The following is a 19150-nucleotide window of genomic DNA, read 5'->3' as shown; positions in this document are numbered from 1 at the left end:
TATCTGGAACCATTAGCTCAATACATCAGACAAAATGAAAATATCAGGGGAATTACTATTAAAGGGACAGAGCATAAATTGACCTGTTACGCGGATGACATTTTGATCTATCTAGGGCAACCAACATACTCTTTACCTAAATTGATGCAATCCTTTGAACAATATGGCCAATTACCAGGATACAAGATCAACACAGATAAAAACCGAACTACTTTCAGACAACTATAACCCACTAAGAAAAACTGAAAGTAGATATCCTTGGGCATGGCAAACAGAGTGTGTCAAATATTTGGGCATCACTATGCCAAAAGCTTTGGCAAAATTATCAGAATGCAGTTATCAACCTATATGTAAAAAAAATTAAGGAAGATATAACAAGAACCTAATTCCTTTTCTTGGTCTCAGTTCAAGAACTGAATCTATCAAAATGAATATACTGCCCAGACTACTATATCTCTTTCAGACCCTACCAATAGAGGTTAACCAAAATCAATTCAATGAATGGAACAAGATGCTATCAAGATGTATATGGCAAGATAAAAGGCCTAGGGTTCGTCTCAAAACTTTGCAATTAGCTAAGGAAAAGGGGGGGATGGGGCCTACCTTCTCTTGGAGATTATTATTTTGTAGCACAGTTGAGAGCAGTGATATGCTGGTCCAACCCATCATATGACGCTGAATGGAAAAACATTGAGGAGAGGATACTTTCCATCCCCATACAGGCAATTTTGGCTGATAACAACCTACAAAGTTACATAAATTGTCGTTTAAAGTTAAATTGGATAGATATATGGACAGGAAAGGAATGGAGGGTTATGGGCTGAGTGCAGGTCGGTGAGACTAGGTGAGAGCAAGAGTTTGGCACGGACTAGAAGGGCAGAGATGGCCTGTTTCCGTGCTGTAATTGTTATATGGTTATATGGTTATAAATAATATTGACAACTCGTGGGTGAAATGGACTCTTAAAACATGGAAAACTATTATAAAAGAATATAAACTGGAGAGAGACATTGCTATTCTTAAATGGTGTGCATATAATTCAGATTTTACGCCTAATAAACTGGATGCTAGATTTAAGGACTGGACAGCTAAAGGAATAACAGCTATTTGCAATATAATGAAAGAAGGAACATTGTTCAGTTTTGAAATGTTCAAAGAGAAACACTTATTAGAAAAACAAGACTTTTACAGGTATTTACAGATGCGACAGTATATTAATAGGACAGTTAAAAATGTAACCAAGGCAAGTACATGTCTGATAGAGCTATTTAGAAAAGCATATAATTCAGACAACGGTAGTAGAATCATTTCAAGCGTGTATAAGGGTTTGTCAAATCTTAAAACATATTTAACTATATACATTAAAACAAAATGGGAGAAGGAAGGAGGGATAATAATATCGGAGGAAGAATGGACAATAATATGGAGGTATCAATGGAAGTGTACCAGTTTACAGAAATGGAGGGAGTTCAGGTGGAAAAACTTGATAAGATATTTTGTTACACCCTCTCAGAAATCCCATTATGAAGGAACACCCCCCCCCCCCCCGTTTGCTGCAGAAATTGTGGAAATCAAAATGCAAACCATCATCATATTTTCTGGGAATGCCCCGTTATCAAAGACTATTGGAGTGGGATACACAATGCCCTACAAGACATCTTTAAATGTGAAATACCCTTAGACAGTAAGACCATATATTTTGGGTTTATACCTCAAGAATGGTTGAAAAGAGATAAATATTTAATGAATGCACTGCTGGTGGCTGGTAAAAAGACCCTTACCAGGAAATGGTTATCACAGGAGAGCCCAACTTTAAATGTATGGATGGAAATTACAATGGACATTTACAAAATGGAGAAGATAACAGCATCTGTTAATCATGAGTTGGAACAATTTTATTCGTACTGGAAAAAATGGTTTAACGACATAACACCTCATTAGCCTGATTTTATTCTCACAAGTCAATGAGTATGTTGTTAAAAAAAGATCACTCCCTACTTTGTACATAGTTTTCTTCTTTCAACTGTTTTTCCTCTCCTTTCTATAAGTGTATACCTCAGATAAGTATTATGTGGAGATTGGTGACAAATATGATTATATGATATATATATGTACAGTGTCTGAAATACATCTTGTGGAAATGTTTGATGATGAAATTCAATAAAAAATAAATTACAAAAAAACATTTATGGTGCAGAAAGAGACCATCAGCCCATTATATCCATACCTGCTAAGGTGCCAGGCTATTCCAGCACTGCAAAACTTCTTGAATAAGAATGTCCTCAGTACAGCAAGAAATTGGAATCAAATAATATTGCCCTCAACTCAAGAGTATGATTCTGAATATCTAACAGCTGATATCTTTTGTCCTCTTGTTCAATACTAGGAGAATAAAACACAGCTTGTGCATTTTTCATTCATTAAACCTTAAATCAAATAAGAATTTTGGGAAGCAGTGAAAAATTACTATTTGAAAAACAAATTTCTCTACACGCCATTTTTATTTCCACTGCACTCTAACATCTCAAGTGCCCTGGACCCTGTATGTTTCATCCTCAGCCTGCCGTCACTTTTCCATATTTCAGCAAAGAATGGATTCACTAGTAAGCCAATATTGTGAGATGGAAAAGGGCAACTGCTTCCCTTCACTTATCTAACGTTGACCTTATCTTTGGAGAGTCAAACTACACCAGGGATAATCAGTGGCACAGTCATGAAGATTACTGGACTTAGCAGACATCTCTCTTTAGTTTCACACTACACAAGAAGGACTACTTCAGTGACTGTGAGGCACCTTAACATGACTATGGTCCTGAAAGGAGATTTATAAATTTATCTTTAGGAATACAATAAACACCTGACTTTCACTGAGTGTATGGTTGTGCTTGCTTTTGACATACCGCTCAGGATTAGAGGACATACACTGGAATTCTCTATGAAATGTTCTGCGAATCCACTTTAAGTAATTTGTTGAAGACTCCAGTGGAAACTGAAAACTTATTTGCAGGCCAAAAATAATCAACTGCTCAGCTTAAGGATGCTTTCCAAGAGCGGTTTCATTCTCTAATTCATTGACTCTATCAAAACATTCACATCCAAAATCTTCAAGAGCCACACAAAGATAATTTATACAGTTACAAATAAATTAGGAAAGTGCATTATAATAAGTACTGCAAACTAACAATTAGAAAGCAACAAGTGTTACTTTAGGTCATTTTAAGTCCACATACCTTCCCAAATATTTCAACAGAAAGGTTACAATAAGTGCCCCAAACAGACCGCCGATGGCATTAATGGAGATGATTACAGACCAAAGAAGAGTTAGCGATTTGGCTTCCATTGTTGTTCCAAAGTGCCTTATCCATGATTCATTGCAAAAGCTTTTAACATACTGAAAGAAAAGTACATTACTGAGTATTTTCTAAAAATTACATAGCAAATTAAAGCCAATCAACACTGATTATTCAGTATGTTCATTTTGTATTTCCTGCGAAGGTATAATGTTGCAAATTTGCAATTTAGAACTTTAACCGCACCAAATATCAATCAATTTTCAATCTTCACTTTTTGCCAAGATTTCCAAGAGCAACTAATTCATTTTTATTTATACCCTAAAGGCTGATTTATACTTGTGCGTACTAGCTTAGGCCGTAGCCTACGCAAGTGGGCTACGCCGTTGTGAGCGTTTATACTTGTGCGTTGGTGTGTCTGCGTCGCTCTGCAATTTACCGCCAAAACACTAGTTGGTGGTGGGGTTTCTATGCCACTGTGTTGAGTTTCTTCGTGTTGAAACTCAATACAAAGAAACTCAAACTTCAAACAATGGCAACTGAAACTGAAGAGGGTGAATTTTCTGTGCTTATCCGGCCACAGAGATATGGGCGAGGAAATGCATTTCAAATATTTTCGGATGTTGGCAGGTAGATTTGACAATTTCATTCATCGTCTCCAACCATTTATTTCGCATCAGTGTACGCACAGTATACTCAGAGACTGGCAATCACCATTTGAAGTGGTAATCAACAGGCTGTAGCAGCTAGCTACAAACTGGCGTCAAGCACAGGGTCGTCCATAATTTCGGAGGTCTGTAAAGCTTTATGGAAAGCATTGCAGCCAGAGTTCCTTCCCTGTCCTTCAGTCGCCCAACGGGAAGCTATTGCAGTGTAGGAGGAAATGCGATGCTACCAAGCGGACCAATCACAGTTGTTGCGGTCTGCGTCACCGCGACGCATAGTTACATTTTTGGGGAGGTGCGCGTCAGGCTATGGCGTAGGGTACGTGGCTACACCGTACCTACTGCGTCAATTTGACACACGTATAAATTGGCCTTAAGGCACACAAAAAGTATTTAAAATGAAAATTTAAGTTGTGGTATGTATAAAATTTTGGTAACAGACTACCGAACAACCTCTTCAACAACAAAAACTATGACCGTATACCATCCCTCAAAAAAATCATTTTAAATTCAGTTGCCTCAAAATTCATCAGTCACTTCAAATGCACTGTGCACATCTGTATATCATAATGGACTTTGAAATTCGTGGGCAAGTTTATGTTAAGTCAGCACTGACTGCCATTACAGAATGCAGAATCTAGACCTGGATAACACTGTTGCAGAGTCTTTGAGAACATTCTGAAGTTCTGCCAATGTTTGTGGACCCTCATGCACTCTTTATAGTTTAGATTAGATTAGATTATGAGGACATTCAGTCCTCATTTATTGTCATTTAGAAATGCAAGCATTAAGAAATGATACAATGTTCCTCCAGTGATACAGGTTTCCCCCGCCATCCGAAGGTAGAGCGTTCCTATGAAACGGTTCGTAAGCCGAAATATCGTAAAGCGAAGAAGCAATTACCATTTATTTATATGGGAAAATTTTGTGAGCGTTCGCAGACCCAAAAATAACGTATCAAATCATGCCAAATAACACATAAAACCTAAAATAACAGTAACATATAGTAAAAGCTGGAATGATGTGATAAATACACAGCCGATATAAAGTAGAAATACTTTTCCAAATCATTACTCAACAGCTCTCCGTAGCGAAAATCTCACGCAAGCGCTGTTGGTAAGAACACTCTCTCCAGTAACCTTTAAGCTATGAAGCTGCCAAATCATACCAAATAATACATAAAAATACACAGCCAATATAAAGTAGAAATAATGTATGTACAGTGTAGTATCACTTACCGGAATTGGGAAGACAGTGAGCACACTGATGATGGTGTGTTAGACTGAGTCATTGCAGGTTGGGTGGTGCACTGGCCCCCACCCTCCAGGCTGCCGAGCAATACATTGCCGCGAAGCATGCAGGAATGCAGCGGTAGCCGGGAGGCATACAGCACATCTTTAAGAAAAAAGCCGAAATAAACATGCTAATTAATTAAGTGCCGCCCAACATGTAATTGTTGGCCCATATCAGTGCCGATTGCATCGCCTCTGATCTGGGCCGACAATTATGTGTCGGCGGTACCTAATTAATTAGCATGTTTATTTTGGCTTTTATCTTAAAGATGTGCTGTGTGCCTCCCGGCTACCGTTGCATTCTCCGCGAATTGGTATCTGTCCGTGGCCTGGGGGTTGGTGTGGTGGGACACTGGGGTGTCATCTCGTCATCGTCAGTATCCATTAGGGCAGGCAGCTCATCTTCTTCTATCTCTGCCCGCCTCAATGTCGAAAGTCGAGGTTCGTCGTCTGCTGTGGCTGATGTGGAAGGCTTGCTTGACTGCTGAGCCTCGCACATTTTTCTATCACACAGAAGTAAGTACTCAAACCATCCTGCAAATATCTCCTAAACCGACATACCCTTTCAAAATTAAAGTCGTAGCTTATCATTACTCATTCGGTTTCGATTGTTATCCTTTTTTCTTCCAATTGCATCAGCTCTTCATCTGTCAGTTCTTGGTCATGGGATGCCAAAACCTCTTCAACATCATGTTCGTCAACTTCCACAAGCCAAACTCACGTTGTCCTTACTTCATTCACCACGATTGAAACGCTTAATTATGTCTAGTTTTACGCTAAGTGTAACACCCTTACGAACTCTTTCAGGCTTTTCAGATACCTTAGAACTCATCTTGCAAACGGCTGCTCCCAGGCTCGTGTTTAAACAATGTCGGCGAGAATCCGGGGGAGAGCGGCTGCTCGGGGTGCGCTGCCTTTTATGGCGCGCTGATTTTTTCATGGGCGCTTTTTTTTCTAAACAGTGAAAACTCCTTCTGCGAAAACAGGGTACTAATGTAGGTCTTTCGTAACAGTGAGGTTGCGTAAAGCGAACATTCGTAAAGCGGGGGACACCTGTATCACAAAAAAAAACAGGACAAACCAAAGACTAACACTGACAAAACCACATAATTATAATATATAGTTACAGCAGTGCAAAACAATACCATAATTTGATAAAGAGCAGACCATGGCACAGTAAAAAAAAATCTCAAGTCCCAATGGACTCCGATAGTCCCTGATAGCAGGCAGCAAAAAAGGAGAAGCTCCCCGCCATAAACCTCCAGGCACCGACAACTGCCGATGCATTGGAAGCACCCAACAGCCGACTCTGAGTCCGTCCGAAAACTTCAAGCCTCTGACCAGCCCCTCCGATACAGCCTCCCAAGCGCCATCCTCTGCCGAGCGCCTTCGACCTCACCCCGGCCGCCGAAACCAGCAAAGCCGAGGATTCGGTGGCCTTCTCCTCCGGAGATTCGGGACCACACAGTAGCAGCAGCAGCAAAGCGGGCATTTCAGAAGTTTCTCCAGATGTTCCTCTGTGCTCTCACGTCTGTCTCCATCAAATCAGAATTGTGCATCTTTCCTATATCAAGGTAGCCAAAACTGTGCACAATACTCCAAGAAAGCTTCATCAGAATCAGAATTAATATCACTGTCATGTCGCAGAATGTGTTGTACAGTAGCAGTACATTGTAATATATAATCTAACTGCAAATTAAAGTGTGTGTATATACACAAACACATATATATATGTTAATAAAATAAGTTGTGCATAGAGGGAACAAAGTAGTGTGTTCATGGGTTCAGTGTCCATTCGAAATCAAACTGAAGAGGGGAAGAAGCTGTTCCTGAATCATTGACTGCATGCTTTCAGGCTCTTGTATCTCCTTCCTGATGGTAGCAATGAGAAGAGGGCATTACGTGGGTGGTGCGGGTCCGTAGTGATGGTTGCAGGCTTTTTGAGGCATCGTTCCTTGAAGATGCCCTGGATGCTGGGGAGGCCAGTGCCCACGATGGAGCTGACTGAGTTCTAAAACTTTCTGCAGCTTATTTTGATCCTGTGCAGTGACCCCCACCCCACCCCACCCCCCCAATACCAGATGGTGATGCAGGCAGTTAGAATGCTCTCCACAGGGCATCTGTAGAACTTTGCAAGTGGCATGGTGACATACCAATTCTCCTCAAACTCCAATTAAATATAGCTGCATCTTTGTAACTGCATCAATATGTTGGGCCCAGGATAGATCCTCAGAGATATTGACACCCAGGAACTTGAAAATGCTCACCCTTTCCACTTCTGATCCCTCTCTGCGGACTGGTGTGTGCTCCCTTGTCTCACCCTTAAGTTCACAATCAGTTCTTTGGCCTTATTGACATTGAGTGCAAGGGTGTTGCTGTGACATCACTCAACTAGCAGATATATCTTGCTCCTGTATACTTTCTCATCATTATCTGAAATTCTGCCCACAATAGTTATATTGCCAGCAAATTTATAGATGGCATTTGAGCTGTGCCTAGCCACACAGTCATGGGTGTAGGGAGAGTAGAACAGTAGCCTCAGCACAAAGTCCTGAGGTGCACCAGTGTTGATTGTCAGCAGGGTGGAGATCTTATTTCAATTTCGCAAAGAACGTTGTCTTCTGGTGTGTAAGTCGAGGATCCAGTTGCAGAGGGATGTACAGAGGCCCAGGTTTTGGAGCTTTTTGATCAGAACTATAGGAATGATTGTGTTAAACGCTGAGCTGTAGGCATAAACAGCACCATGACGTAATTATTAATATTATCTAGGTGATCCAAGGCTGCGTGAAAAGCCAATGAGATTGCATCCACTGTAGACCCACCGTAGCGATAGGCAAATTACAGTGGGTCCAGGTCCTTCCTTACGCAGGACTTGATTCCAGCCATAATTGACCTCTCAAGCACTTCATCACCATAGCTGTGGGTGCTGCTGGACAATAGTCAATGAGGCAGTTCACCCTGCTCCTCTTGGGCACTGGTATAATTATTGCCCCTTTGAAGCAACTGCAGCAATGAGAGATTGAATATATCTCGGAACACACCCGCCAGTTGGTTGGCACAGGTTTCCAGAACCCTACCAGGTACACCATCTGGGCCTGTTGCCTTGTGAGGATTCACCTTCTCAAAAGATATTCTGACATCGGCCTCCGAGACAGAGGATCACAGGATCATCAGGTGCCGCAGGGATCCTCACAGCTGTACTTTATTCTCCCTTTTGATCTACCAGTCAAGATGACACCTGCTCCTCCGATCAACATCTTCTGAATAAATCATGAGACCATACACTTCACTTCCTTTATATCTTTTATGTTTCTTTTTGTCTTGGATGTGATTCTGGAACTGTTGGAGCCTGTGATTTGCTCTTCGGAGATTGTTTGGATGTTCCATCACTCTGCTGTCTCTGAGGGATTCTGGGAGGCAGAGGCAGCGTGCTGAGAAGGCTGCGGGACGGGATGCAAGCCAATGTTGGACTCTATTTCGTCGATTGAAGCTTCCATTGTGTATTGGTTAAAGTAACGTTGGAGATCGAAACATTGATGCAAATGCAGAAGGTGAGCACAGGCTGCAAGCTTTTTGATCACTGAGGATTGATCTGTGACGCTACCAGATGGGGGAGAGCCTGCTGCTGTGCCAAGAGAATGTTGCCCAGGTTTTCTACATTTTAGATGTGGACTTGGACTATAGACTTTAAAGTTTTTTGTATTCTGTGTTTTTCACCCGATCTTTCTCATTTTTTGTTGTGAGGCTGGGTGGGGATTTTGGGAACAATGTGCCTGTTCCGTTTTGTTTGCTTTTTCTGCTGGAGGGGTTTGGGGATTGATGATTGTGCTGCCTTTCTTTTCTTTCTTTCTTGGTTTCATGGCTACCTGGAGAAGAAGAATTTCAGAGTTGTACAGGTTTCCCCCGCCATCCGAAGGTACAGCATTCCCATGAAACGGTTCGTAAGCCGAAATGTCGTAAAGCGAAGAAGCAATTACCATTTATTCATATGGGAAAATTTTGTGAGCATTCGCAGACCCAAAAATAACCTACCAAATCATGCTAAATAACACATAATACCTAAAATAATACTAACATATAGTAAAACCACATGACAAATACACAGCCTATATAAAGTAGAAATACTTTTCCACAATCATTACCGCACTGTTCTCCGTAGCGAAAATCTCACGCAAGCACTCACGGCAGAAAATCTCACGCGCTGTCGGCAAAAACGGCGTAAGCGCTTTCCAGTAACCTTTAAGCTATGAAGCTGCCAAATCAAACCAAACAACACGTAAAAATACACAGCCTATATAAAGTAGAAATAATGTAGGTACAATGTAGTATCGCTTACCGGAATTGGTTCAGCACCGAGCACACTGATGATAGTGTGTTAGACTGAGTCGTCGCAGGTTGGGTGGTGCAGTGGCCCCCACCCTCCAGGCCGCCGACAGATATTGAACCGCGAAGCATGCAGGGGTGCAGCAGTAGCCGAGAGGTACACAGCACATCTTTAAGAAAAAAGCCAAAATAAACATGCTAATTAATTAGGTGCCGCCCGACACGTAATTGTCGGCCCAGATTAGTGCCGATTTCCGACTGCGTCATCTCTGATCTGGGCCAACAATTACACGTCGGGCTGCACCTAATTAATTAGCATGTTTATTTTGGCTTTTTTCTTAAAGATGTACTGTGTGCCTCCCGGCTACCTTTGCATTCTCCGCGAATCGGTATCTGTCTGTGGCCTGGGGGTTGAGGTGGTGGGACACTGGGGTGTCATCTCGTCGTCTGTTTCCATTAGAGCAGGCAGCTCATCTTCTCCTATGACTGCCCACCTCTATGTCGAAGGTCGAGGTTCGTCATCTGCCGTGGCTGATGTGGAAGGCTTGCTTGACTGCTGAGCTTCGCGCATTTTTCTATCATACAGTTCTTTCTAAGGACTCAAACCATCTTGCAAATATCCCCTAGACCTACGTACCCTTTCAAAATTAAAGTTGTACTTTATCATTGCAGCGAAAACCTCACGCAATTGCTTCACGTTCAGTTCGCTACTGAATTCAGTTTCAATTGTTATCCTTTCCTCTTCCAATTGCATCAGCGCTTCATCTACCAGTTCTTGGTCATGGGATGCCAAAACCTCTTCAACATCATGTTCGTCAGCTTCCACAAGCCAAACTCACGTTGTCCTTACTTCGTTCACCACGATCGAAAGGCTTAATTATGTCTAGTTTTACACTAAGTGTAACACCCTTACAAGCTCTCTCAGGCTTTTCCGACACCTTAGAACTCATCTTGCAAACGGCTGCTCACAGGAATGTGTTAAAGCAATGCTGTTGAGAATCCCGTTCCAAATCCAGGGGAGAGCGGCTGCTCGGGGCGCGCGCTGCCTTTTATCGCGCGCTGATTTTTTTTTGCGTGCTGCTTTTTTCGTAACAGTGAAAACACCTTCTGAAAGCAAAAACAGGGAACTAATGTAAGTCTTTCGTAACAGTGAGGTTTCGTAAAGCGAATGTTCAAAAAGTGGGGGACACCTGTATAGTTTAACAAATGAACCTTTCAAATTGTGTATAAAAGGTGTTGAGCTCACCTGGGAGTGAAGAATAGCGAACTTATGTAAATGTATGGTGGATTCCCTCAATGCAAAAGCCTGAGCATGACTTTGTTTAATGTGCAGAGGCTGATGCCACCACATGGTTCTTGACTGACCGTGTCAGGGTCCAGTGGCATGGAATGCAAAACGACTGGGGACCCTACAATGCCGTTGTAGTGAGTCATCATTTTAACCAGCTCCATCGTTGAGGTCTTGGTTGGATCATTCTTTGTCTGGAACCTCCCCCTTGAGCTGACTGCCATGGGTGACCCTACCAGGAGCTAAGTGCCAGATGGCTGAAGTCCAGACGGCATCGTTCTCGGGATCTCAGGAACTGTTACGTACCCCAACTCCTAAACTTAATGAATAGCAGAGTACCAAACACCTCTTTTACCATCTTATCCACCTGAGATGCTACTTTCAGTGAACTGTGTATTTATGCTCCTAGGTCCTTCTGTTCCATCGTACTCCCCAGGACAAAAATGCATAAATCCTACTCTGGTTTGTAGTTCACAATGAAGTCCGTAAGCAAGCTCCAAATCTAACTTACAATAGTATTATATTAACTTTTGTTTATTTATTTTCAGGACACAAACATCTCAGGCAAGGCCAGCATTCAATAGTCTAGATGGTACTGAGCCATATCTACACTTTCCCTCTCTCCCTGTAACTTCAAGATAACATGTTTTTATCCCTTTCCCAGTTCTGATTCAAGGTCTTTAGATCTCACACATTAACTCATTTATCCCTTCCACACAAACACAAGGAAATCTGCAGATGCTGGAATTTCAAGCAACACACATATAAATTGCTGGTGAACGCAGCAGGCCAGGCAGCATCTATAGGAAGAGGTACAGTCGAAGTTTCAGGCCGAGACCCTTCGTCAGGACTAACTGAAAGAAGAGATAGTAAGAGATTTGAAAGTGGGAGGGGGAGGGGAGATCCAAAATGATAAGAGAAGACAGGAGGGGGAAGAGATGGAGCTAAGAGCTGGAAAGTTGATTGGCAAAAGGGATATGAGAGGATCATGGGATGGGAGGCCTAGGGAGAAAGAAAGGGGGAGTGGGGGAAGCCCAGAGGATGGGCAGGGAGTATAGTGAGAGGGACAGAGGGAGAAAAGGAGAGAGAAAAAAATATATATAATAATAAATAAATGGGGTACGATGGGGAGGTGGGGCATGAACGGAAGTTAGAGAAGTCAATGTTCATGCCATCAGGTTGGAGGCTACCCAGACGGAATATAAGGTGTTGTTCCTCCAACCTGAGTGTGGCTTCATCTTGACAGTAGAGGAGGCCGTAACTTCCACCACCTCCAACGGGACCCCACCACTAAGAACATTTTTCCCTCCCCCCCCCCGCAGGGATCGCTCCCTATGCGACTCCCTTGCCCATTCGTCCCCCTCACCCCTTCCCACTGATCTCCCTCCCGGCACTTATCCTTGTAAGCGGAACAAGTGCTACACATGCCCTTACACTTCCTCCCCCACCACCATTCAGGGCCCCAGACAGTCCTTCCAGGTGAGAAGACACTTCACCTGTGAGTCGACTGGGGTGATATACTGCATCCGGTGCTCCCGATGCGGCCTTCTATATATTGGCGAGACCCGACGCAGGCTGGGAGACCGTTTTGCTGAACACCTACGCTCTGTCTGCCAGAGAAAGCAGGATCTCCCAGTGGCCACACATTTTAATTCCATGTCCCATTCTCATTCTGATGTGTCTATCCACGGCCTCCTCTACTGTAAAGATAAAGCCACACTCAGGTTGGAGAAACAACACCTTATATTCCGTCTGGGTAGCCTCCAACCTGATGGCATGAACATTGACTTCTCTAACTTCCGTTAATGATCCACCTCCCCTTCGTACACCATCCGTTATTTATTTATTTATTTATTTATTATTAGTTTTTTTCCTTTCTCTCTCCTTTTTCTCCCTCTGTCCCTCTCACTATACTCCTTGCCCATCCTCTGGGCTTCCCCCCTCCAGTTTTCTTTCTCCCTAGGCCTCCTGTCCCATGAGCCTCTCATATCCCTTTTGCTAATCAACTTTCCAGCTCTTAGCTTCATCCCTACCCCTCCTGTCTTCTCCTATCATTTCAGATCTCCCCCTCCCCCTCTCAAATCTCTTACTATCTCTTCTTTCAGTTAGTCCTGACGAAAGGTCTCGGTCCGAAATGCCAACTGTACCTCTTCCTATAGATGTTGCCTGGCCTGCTGCATTCACCAGCAATTTTTATGTGTATCCCTTCCACAGATCCTGCCTGACCTGTTGAGTTTTTCCAAGATTTTCTGCTTTGTTTATTTGAGTTTTCTATCTGCAATTCTGGTCAATGCCATGAGCAAACCGGGATTGAACTACTTCTTTTTCAGGACTGAACATCAGATTAAGATAAGGTAGGTCATCAGTCTTTTCCTGAGGGTGGTAATATCAAATATTATAGAACAGCCTTTCTCAACCTTTTTGCCCTGGAGGAACCCTTGAAATAATTTTCAGGTCTCAAGGAACCCCTGCATAAAAATTACTATATCTAGAGCTCGTGGTACATTAGCATGATCAGTAGGTTGTAGATACAATAATCAATAAATAATTGTCAATGCTCTTTTGAGTAGAGAATGAATTTTTAGCCAGCCTTTCTTGAAAACAAACAGGTGGTTATGCTTAGCTTACCTTTCTTGAAATGTCTTTCATTTCCTTTCATAAATCTTAAAAACATGTAATGCAAACACAACAAATTTCTGTTAAATAACTGGCTTAAGCAAAAATGGAATTTAATATTTCTAAAGGATTTTATTTAAATAAAAGTTGTAAAATGATTTTAATTAATGCCATTTATAACATGAACTTTACTATTCAACATGTCAATAAATTTTATCAACTACCATAAGCCAAAGAAATATGAATGAAAATATAGCCCAAGACGCTATTTTATATGTCTTACTAAGTAACATGACCAGGCTCAAACCAGTGCTTGTTTTTTTACTGCACAAATACTCAATTCTGGGCCAAACTTGAGATAAGCACACAAGGATTTCAATGCTCAGAAAACACATTTCATGCTCATCGGCCTACTGTCCTCCCCTCCATGCAATACAGCACTCACCAATTATCAGCCTACCATCCTCCCCTCTGTGCAATACAACACTCACCAATTATCAGCCTACCTTCCTCCCCTCTGTGCAATACAACACTCACCAATTATCAGCCTACTGTCTTCCCCTCCGTACCCACCAATTATCAGCCTACCCTACTCCCCTATCTCGTGTCAAAAACTGAGAATGGACTCAAACAAATAAACACGGTCCTACTGTGCACTGCCACACTGGGCTGACAGACCTCTAATGAGATTGCTAATGGGTCTGTTCAGTCACTGCTCACCACTGTGAACATTAGCATCACATGTTGCGCAAAGTTCAAAAAATAATGTTTATTTTTAAATGATGATCACTTGTGGAACCCTAGGGTTCTGAAGAACCCCAGTTGAGAAACCCTGTTATAGAGCATAGCTTTAAGGTGAGAAGGGAATGTTGAAAAGAAATTTGAGACAAAGTAGTGAATGGTATTAGTCTGTATCCTTCCATTACATGCATGGTCCTATGTCTGTCTGGATTCCACTATCATATCTACTTTCACAAGAATTGAAAGACTCTTAGCTGGCTACAGAACGCGTTTACAAGCTGTGATACTTGCCAAAGCGGGTGTTACTAAGTACTGACCATGCAGGGTGCCCAAATATTTGCTTCAGGCCTTTCTCCTTTTTTGTTATTTTGAAACTGTAAAAGATGGAAATAAAAATGTAATCTTGCTTAAAATATTAAAGAAGTGTGTCATCTTTAACTTTACGCCTTTTGGAAATCAGATCATCTTTTACACGCTTAGCTATTCACAGTAACAGAAATGTTAACCAGGGATGCCCAAACTTTTGCATGCCACTTTAGGTCTGGAGAGGTACGTGGATGGTAAGGATATGGACAGTTATGGTCCCAGTGCAAGTCGATAGGAGTAAGCAGCTTAAATGGCTCAGCACAGACTAGATGGGCTGAAGGGTGTTTCTGTGCTGTACTTTTCTATGACTCTATGTCTCTTAAACCATCAAAAAAGACCATCAAACATCAAATATGCCTACAAAAAAAGTGCAAACAATAAAGGTAAGCAAATAAGATTCAGAACTATTGTCCATGAAAGTGAGTGCACATGCATGAAGCTAGTTACAGCTGATCCAGGAACCCGTTAGTTGCAGGCCAAGGCACCAGTTCAGTGCAGAGACAAGTAAACCTCCTGGAACAGCGAGCAGAACTCCGGCCCCAACACCCTGACCTTTTCAATCTGGCCTGGAGCCTAAATCGGTCAAACACCGGCTTGTTCGTCGCTCTCAGGCATGGTTACCTCGACTCTGCTTTGCCTTGGTTCTACCACTTCAAATCGCCTCCAACTTCACTCCAGGAATGGCCAAACATTGGCTCATTCCTTACTCTTGAGCGCAGGTCCCACCTCCTCAATTTGGCCCATACATACCACAACTGTCCTGCAGCTTCAAGACTTCAGTTCAGACTGCAAAGATGCCAAGTTCAAAAGCTCAACTCTAAACGGGCTACTGATTGCAGTGATCATTTGAGAAAAGTGAGTAATAAAGAAGTCAATACAGGTTTCCCCCACCATCCAAAGGTAGAGCGTTCCTATGAAACGGTTCGTAAGCCGAAATGTCATAAAGTGAAGAAGCAATTACCATTTATTTATATGGGAAAATTTTGTGAGCGTTCGCAGACCCAAAAATAACCTACCAAATCATGCCAAATAACACATAAAACCTAAAATAACAGTAACACATAGTAAAAGCAGGAATGATATGATAAATACACAGCCTATATAAAGTAGAAATACTTTTCCACAATCATTACTCAACAGCTCTCCGGAGCGAAAATCTCACGCAAGTGCCGTCGGCAGAAAATCTCACGCAAGCGCTGTTGGCAAAAACACGGCGCAAGCGCTCTCCAGTAACCTTTAAGCTATGAAGCAGCTGAATCATACCAAATAACATGTAAAAATACACAGCCGATATAAGGTAGAAATAATATGTACAGTGTAATATCACTTACGGGAATCGGGACAGCGCCAAATACACTGATGATGGTGTGTTAGACTGAGCCGTTGCAGTTTGGGTGGTGCAGTGGCCCCCCACCCTCCAGGCCGCTGAGCGATACATTGCCGTGAAGAACACAGGGGTCCAGCGGTAGCCGGGAGGTACACAGCACATCTTTAAGAAAAAAGCTGAAACAAACAAGCTAATTAATTAGGTGCCGCCTGTAACTGTCGGCCAAGATCAGTGCCGATTTCCGATTGCGTCGTCTCTGATCTGGGCCGATAATTACGTGTCGGCGGCACCTAATTAATTAGCATGTTTATTTCGGCTTTTTTCTTAAAGATGTGCTGTGTGCCTCCCGGCTACCTTTGCATTCTCCGCGAATCGGTATCTGTCTGTGGCCTGGGGGTTGGGGTGGTGGGACACTGGGGTGTCATTTCATCGTCTGTTTCCATTAGAGCAGGCAGCTCATCTTCTCCTATGACTGCCCACCTCGATGTCGAAGGTCGAGGTTCGTCGTCTGCTGTGGCTGATGTGGAAGGCTTGCTTGACTGCTGAGCCTCGCATATTTTTCTATCACACAATTCTTTAATAAGGACTCAAACCACCCTGCAAATATCCCATAGACTGACGTACCCTTTCAAAATTAAAGTCGTACTTTATCATTACTCATTTGGTTTCAATTGTTATCCTTTGTTCTTCCAATTGCATCAGCTCTTCATCTGTCAGTTCTTGGTGATGGGATGCCAAAACCTCTTCAAGATCGTCTTCGTCAACTTCCACAAGCCAAACTCACGTTGTCCTTACTTCGTTCACCACGATCAAAACGCTTAATTATGTCTAGTTTTACCATAAGTGTAACACCCTTACGAGCTCTTTCACGTTTTTCCGATACCATAGAACTCATCTTGCAAACAGCTGCTCACAGGCACGTGTTAAAGCAATGCCGGCGAGAATCCGGGGGAGAGCGGCTGCTTGTGGTGCGCTGCCTTTTATCGCACACTGGATTTTTTTTCGTAACAGTGAAAACACCTTCTGAAAGCAAAAATAGGGTACTAATGTAGGTCTTTCGTAACAGTGAGATTTCATAAAGCAAACGTTCGAAAAGCGGGGAACACCTGTAGTTGTTCTTGCTGCCAGCAAGTCATCATTGTGCTTCCTGTAAAGCCTGGTTTATACTTTTGCTTTAACTGGATGCCGTAACCTACACAACTGGCCTACGCGCGTTGTGAGCATTTATACTTGTACATTGGTGTGTCTGCGTCGCTCGGTAATTCACGCACATCACACATGCACACTCACCTGCCCGCGCAAGGCTTCATGGTCAGGGTAGTCTCGGGGTAAACAAGACGCGAGCGTCTTTTTTCGTGCGAAATGTGTCCTCCATAATTTCGGAGGTCTGTAAAGCTTTATGGAAAGCATTGCAGCCAGAGTTCCTTCCCTGCCCTTCAGTCGCCCAATGGGAAGCTATTGCAGCGTAGGATGGCATGCGATGCTACCAAGCGGACCAATCACAGTTCTTACGTTCTGCGTTGCCGCAACGTGCGGTTACATTTTGGGAGAGGTGCGTGTCGCAGCAACGCAGGCTCTCGCGTCAGCTTTGCATAGGGTTTGCGGCGACGTAGACCTTATGGCGATGCTTTGACGCAGAAGTATAAACCAGGCTTCAGTTAAAACCTTGTCAACCACAGTTGCCTCATCCTCCCTTTCAAAGGCTTATTCTTCTTCAGGATTAACTGATCCTGCACCTTCCCTTACTCCCATTAACTTCAGCCATTGCTACTCTACCATCATCCCTGCTGGTCTTCCCACCAATCAACTTTGCTCAGCTTGTCTCTCATGCCTCTGTAGTTCCCTTTACTCCACTGAAATGTCAAATATATCAGATCTTATCTTCTCCCTCTCAGGCTGCAGGGTGAATTCTATCATGTTAGAACCCTAAAGGTTCCCCATCTTAAAATCCCTAATTAAATCTGGTTCATATGCAACACCAAATCCAAAACGGTCTTTTCCCTAGTGGGCTCAACCACAAGCTGCTCTAAAGAGCCATCCTGTAGACATTCTACAGGATTTGTAGGATCACTTCTCTCAGGATCCAGCACCAACCTGATTTTCATAATCAACCTGCATACCGAAATCTCCCATGAACATTGTAACATTGACCTTTTTTTTACATGTTTTGTCTCTCTCACATTGTAATTTATAGCCCACATCCTGGCTATTGCTTAGAAGTCTGTATATAACTCCCATCAGAGTATTTTAACCCTTCCAGTTTTTTTTAACTCCACCTACAAGGATTCTACATCTTGTGATCCTATGTCACTTCATTCTAAGGATTTTACTCAAATTTTTAGGCAACAGAGCCACCCCACCCCCCTGCCCCTCTGCCTGGCCTTTTGATACAACATGCATCATTGGATGTTAAGCTTCTAGCTGTGATTTTCTTTGAGCCATGACTCAGTGATGCCCACAATGTCATACCTGCCAATTAATTTCTTAATCTGCTACCTTATTTCAAATGCATTCAAATATAACACCTTCAGTCCTACATCACCCTTTTCAATTTTGTCTCCATTTTACTGGAAGTTAAATTCTATACCCTTTCTAAAGTTTTATTTTCTTTCTATTCTAGGCACATCTGTAACCTCTGTGCACCCTTTCTCTTGTACTTTATCCTTACTTTTCCAAGCTGTTAAACCCACTCCCCTCCCCCACCCCCCACTATTTAGCTTAAAGCCCAGTCCACAATCCTGGTAATGCAATTTACTAAGCCCCTAGTCCCAGCATGGTTCAGGCAGAGCTAGTCTCATTGCAGTTGCTCCCTCCTTCCCCAACACTGGTGCCAATGTCCTACAAATTCACAACCCAAGTCAAGTCAAGTCACTTTTTATTGTCATTTCGACCATAACTGCTGGTACAGTACACAGTAAAAACGAGACAACGTTTTTCAGGACCATGGTGCTACACGAACAATACAAAAACTACACTGAACTATGTAAAACAACACAAAAACTACACTAGACTACAGACCTACCCAGGACTGCATAAAGTACACAGAACAGTGCAGGCATTACAATAAATAATAAACAAGACAATATGCACAGTGGAGGGCAGTAGGTTGGTGTCAGTCCAGGCTCTGGGTATTGAGGAGTCTGATGGCTAGGGGGAAGAAACTGTTATATAGTCTGGTTGTGAGAGCCCAAATACTTCGGTGCCTTTTGCCAGATGGCAGGAGGGAGAAGAGTTTGTATGAG

At 42.7% G+C, this 19150-nt stretch overlaps 1 protein-coding gene across 4 annotated transcripts in view; it reads right to left on the bottom strand.

Annotated features, from left to right (window-relative positions):
• Positions 1-19150, bottom strand: part of slc2a9l2 (solute carrier family 2 member 9, like 2) — a 268228-nt gene that overhangs the window by 230935 nt on the left and 18143 nt on the right. For 3 of the 4 annotated variants that reach the window (XM_063046289.1, XM_063046290.1, XM_063046291.1), the window contains exon 3: positions 3231-3391. In XM_063046289.1, coding sequence (XP_062902359.1) covers positions 3231-3391 — 161 coding nt within the window. Of the gene's footprint in view, positions 1-3230; positions 3392-13486; positions 13522-14532; positions 14590-19150 lie in introns of all 4 variants that reach the window. The other variant, XM_063046293.1, reaches the window with a different exon arrangement.

This window comes from Mobula hypostoma, chromosome 4 (genome assembly GCF_963921235.1).
Source record: "Mobula hypostoma chromosome 4, sMobHyp1.1, whole genome shotgun sequence".
In the NCBI taxonomy this organism is placed as follows: Eukaryota; Metazoa; Chordata; class Chondrichthyes; order Myliobatiformes; family Myliobatidae; genus Mobula; species Mobula hypostoma.
This window is presented reverse-complemented; position numbering and strand designations above follow the sequence as displayed.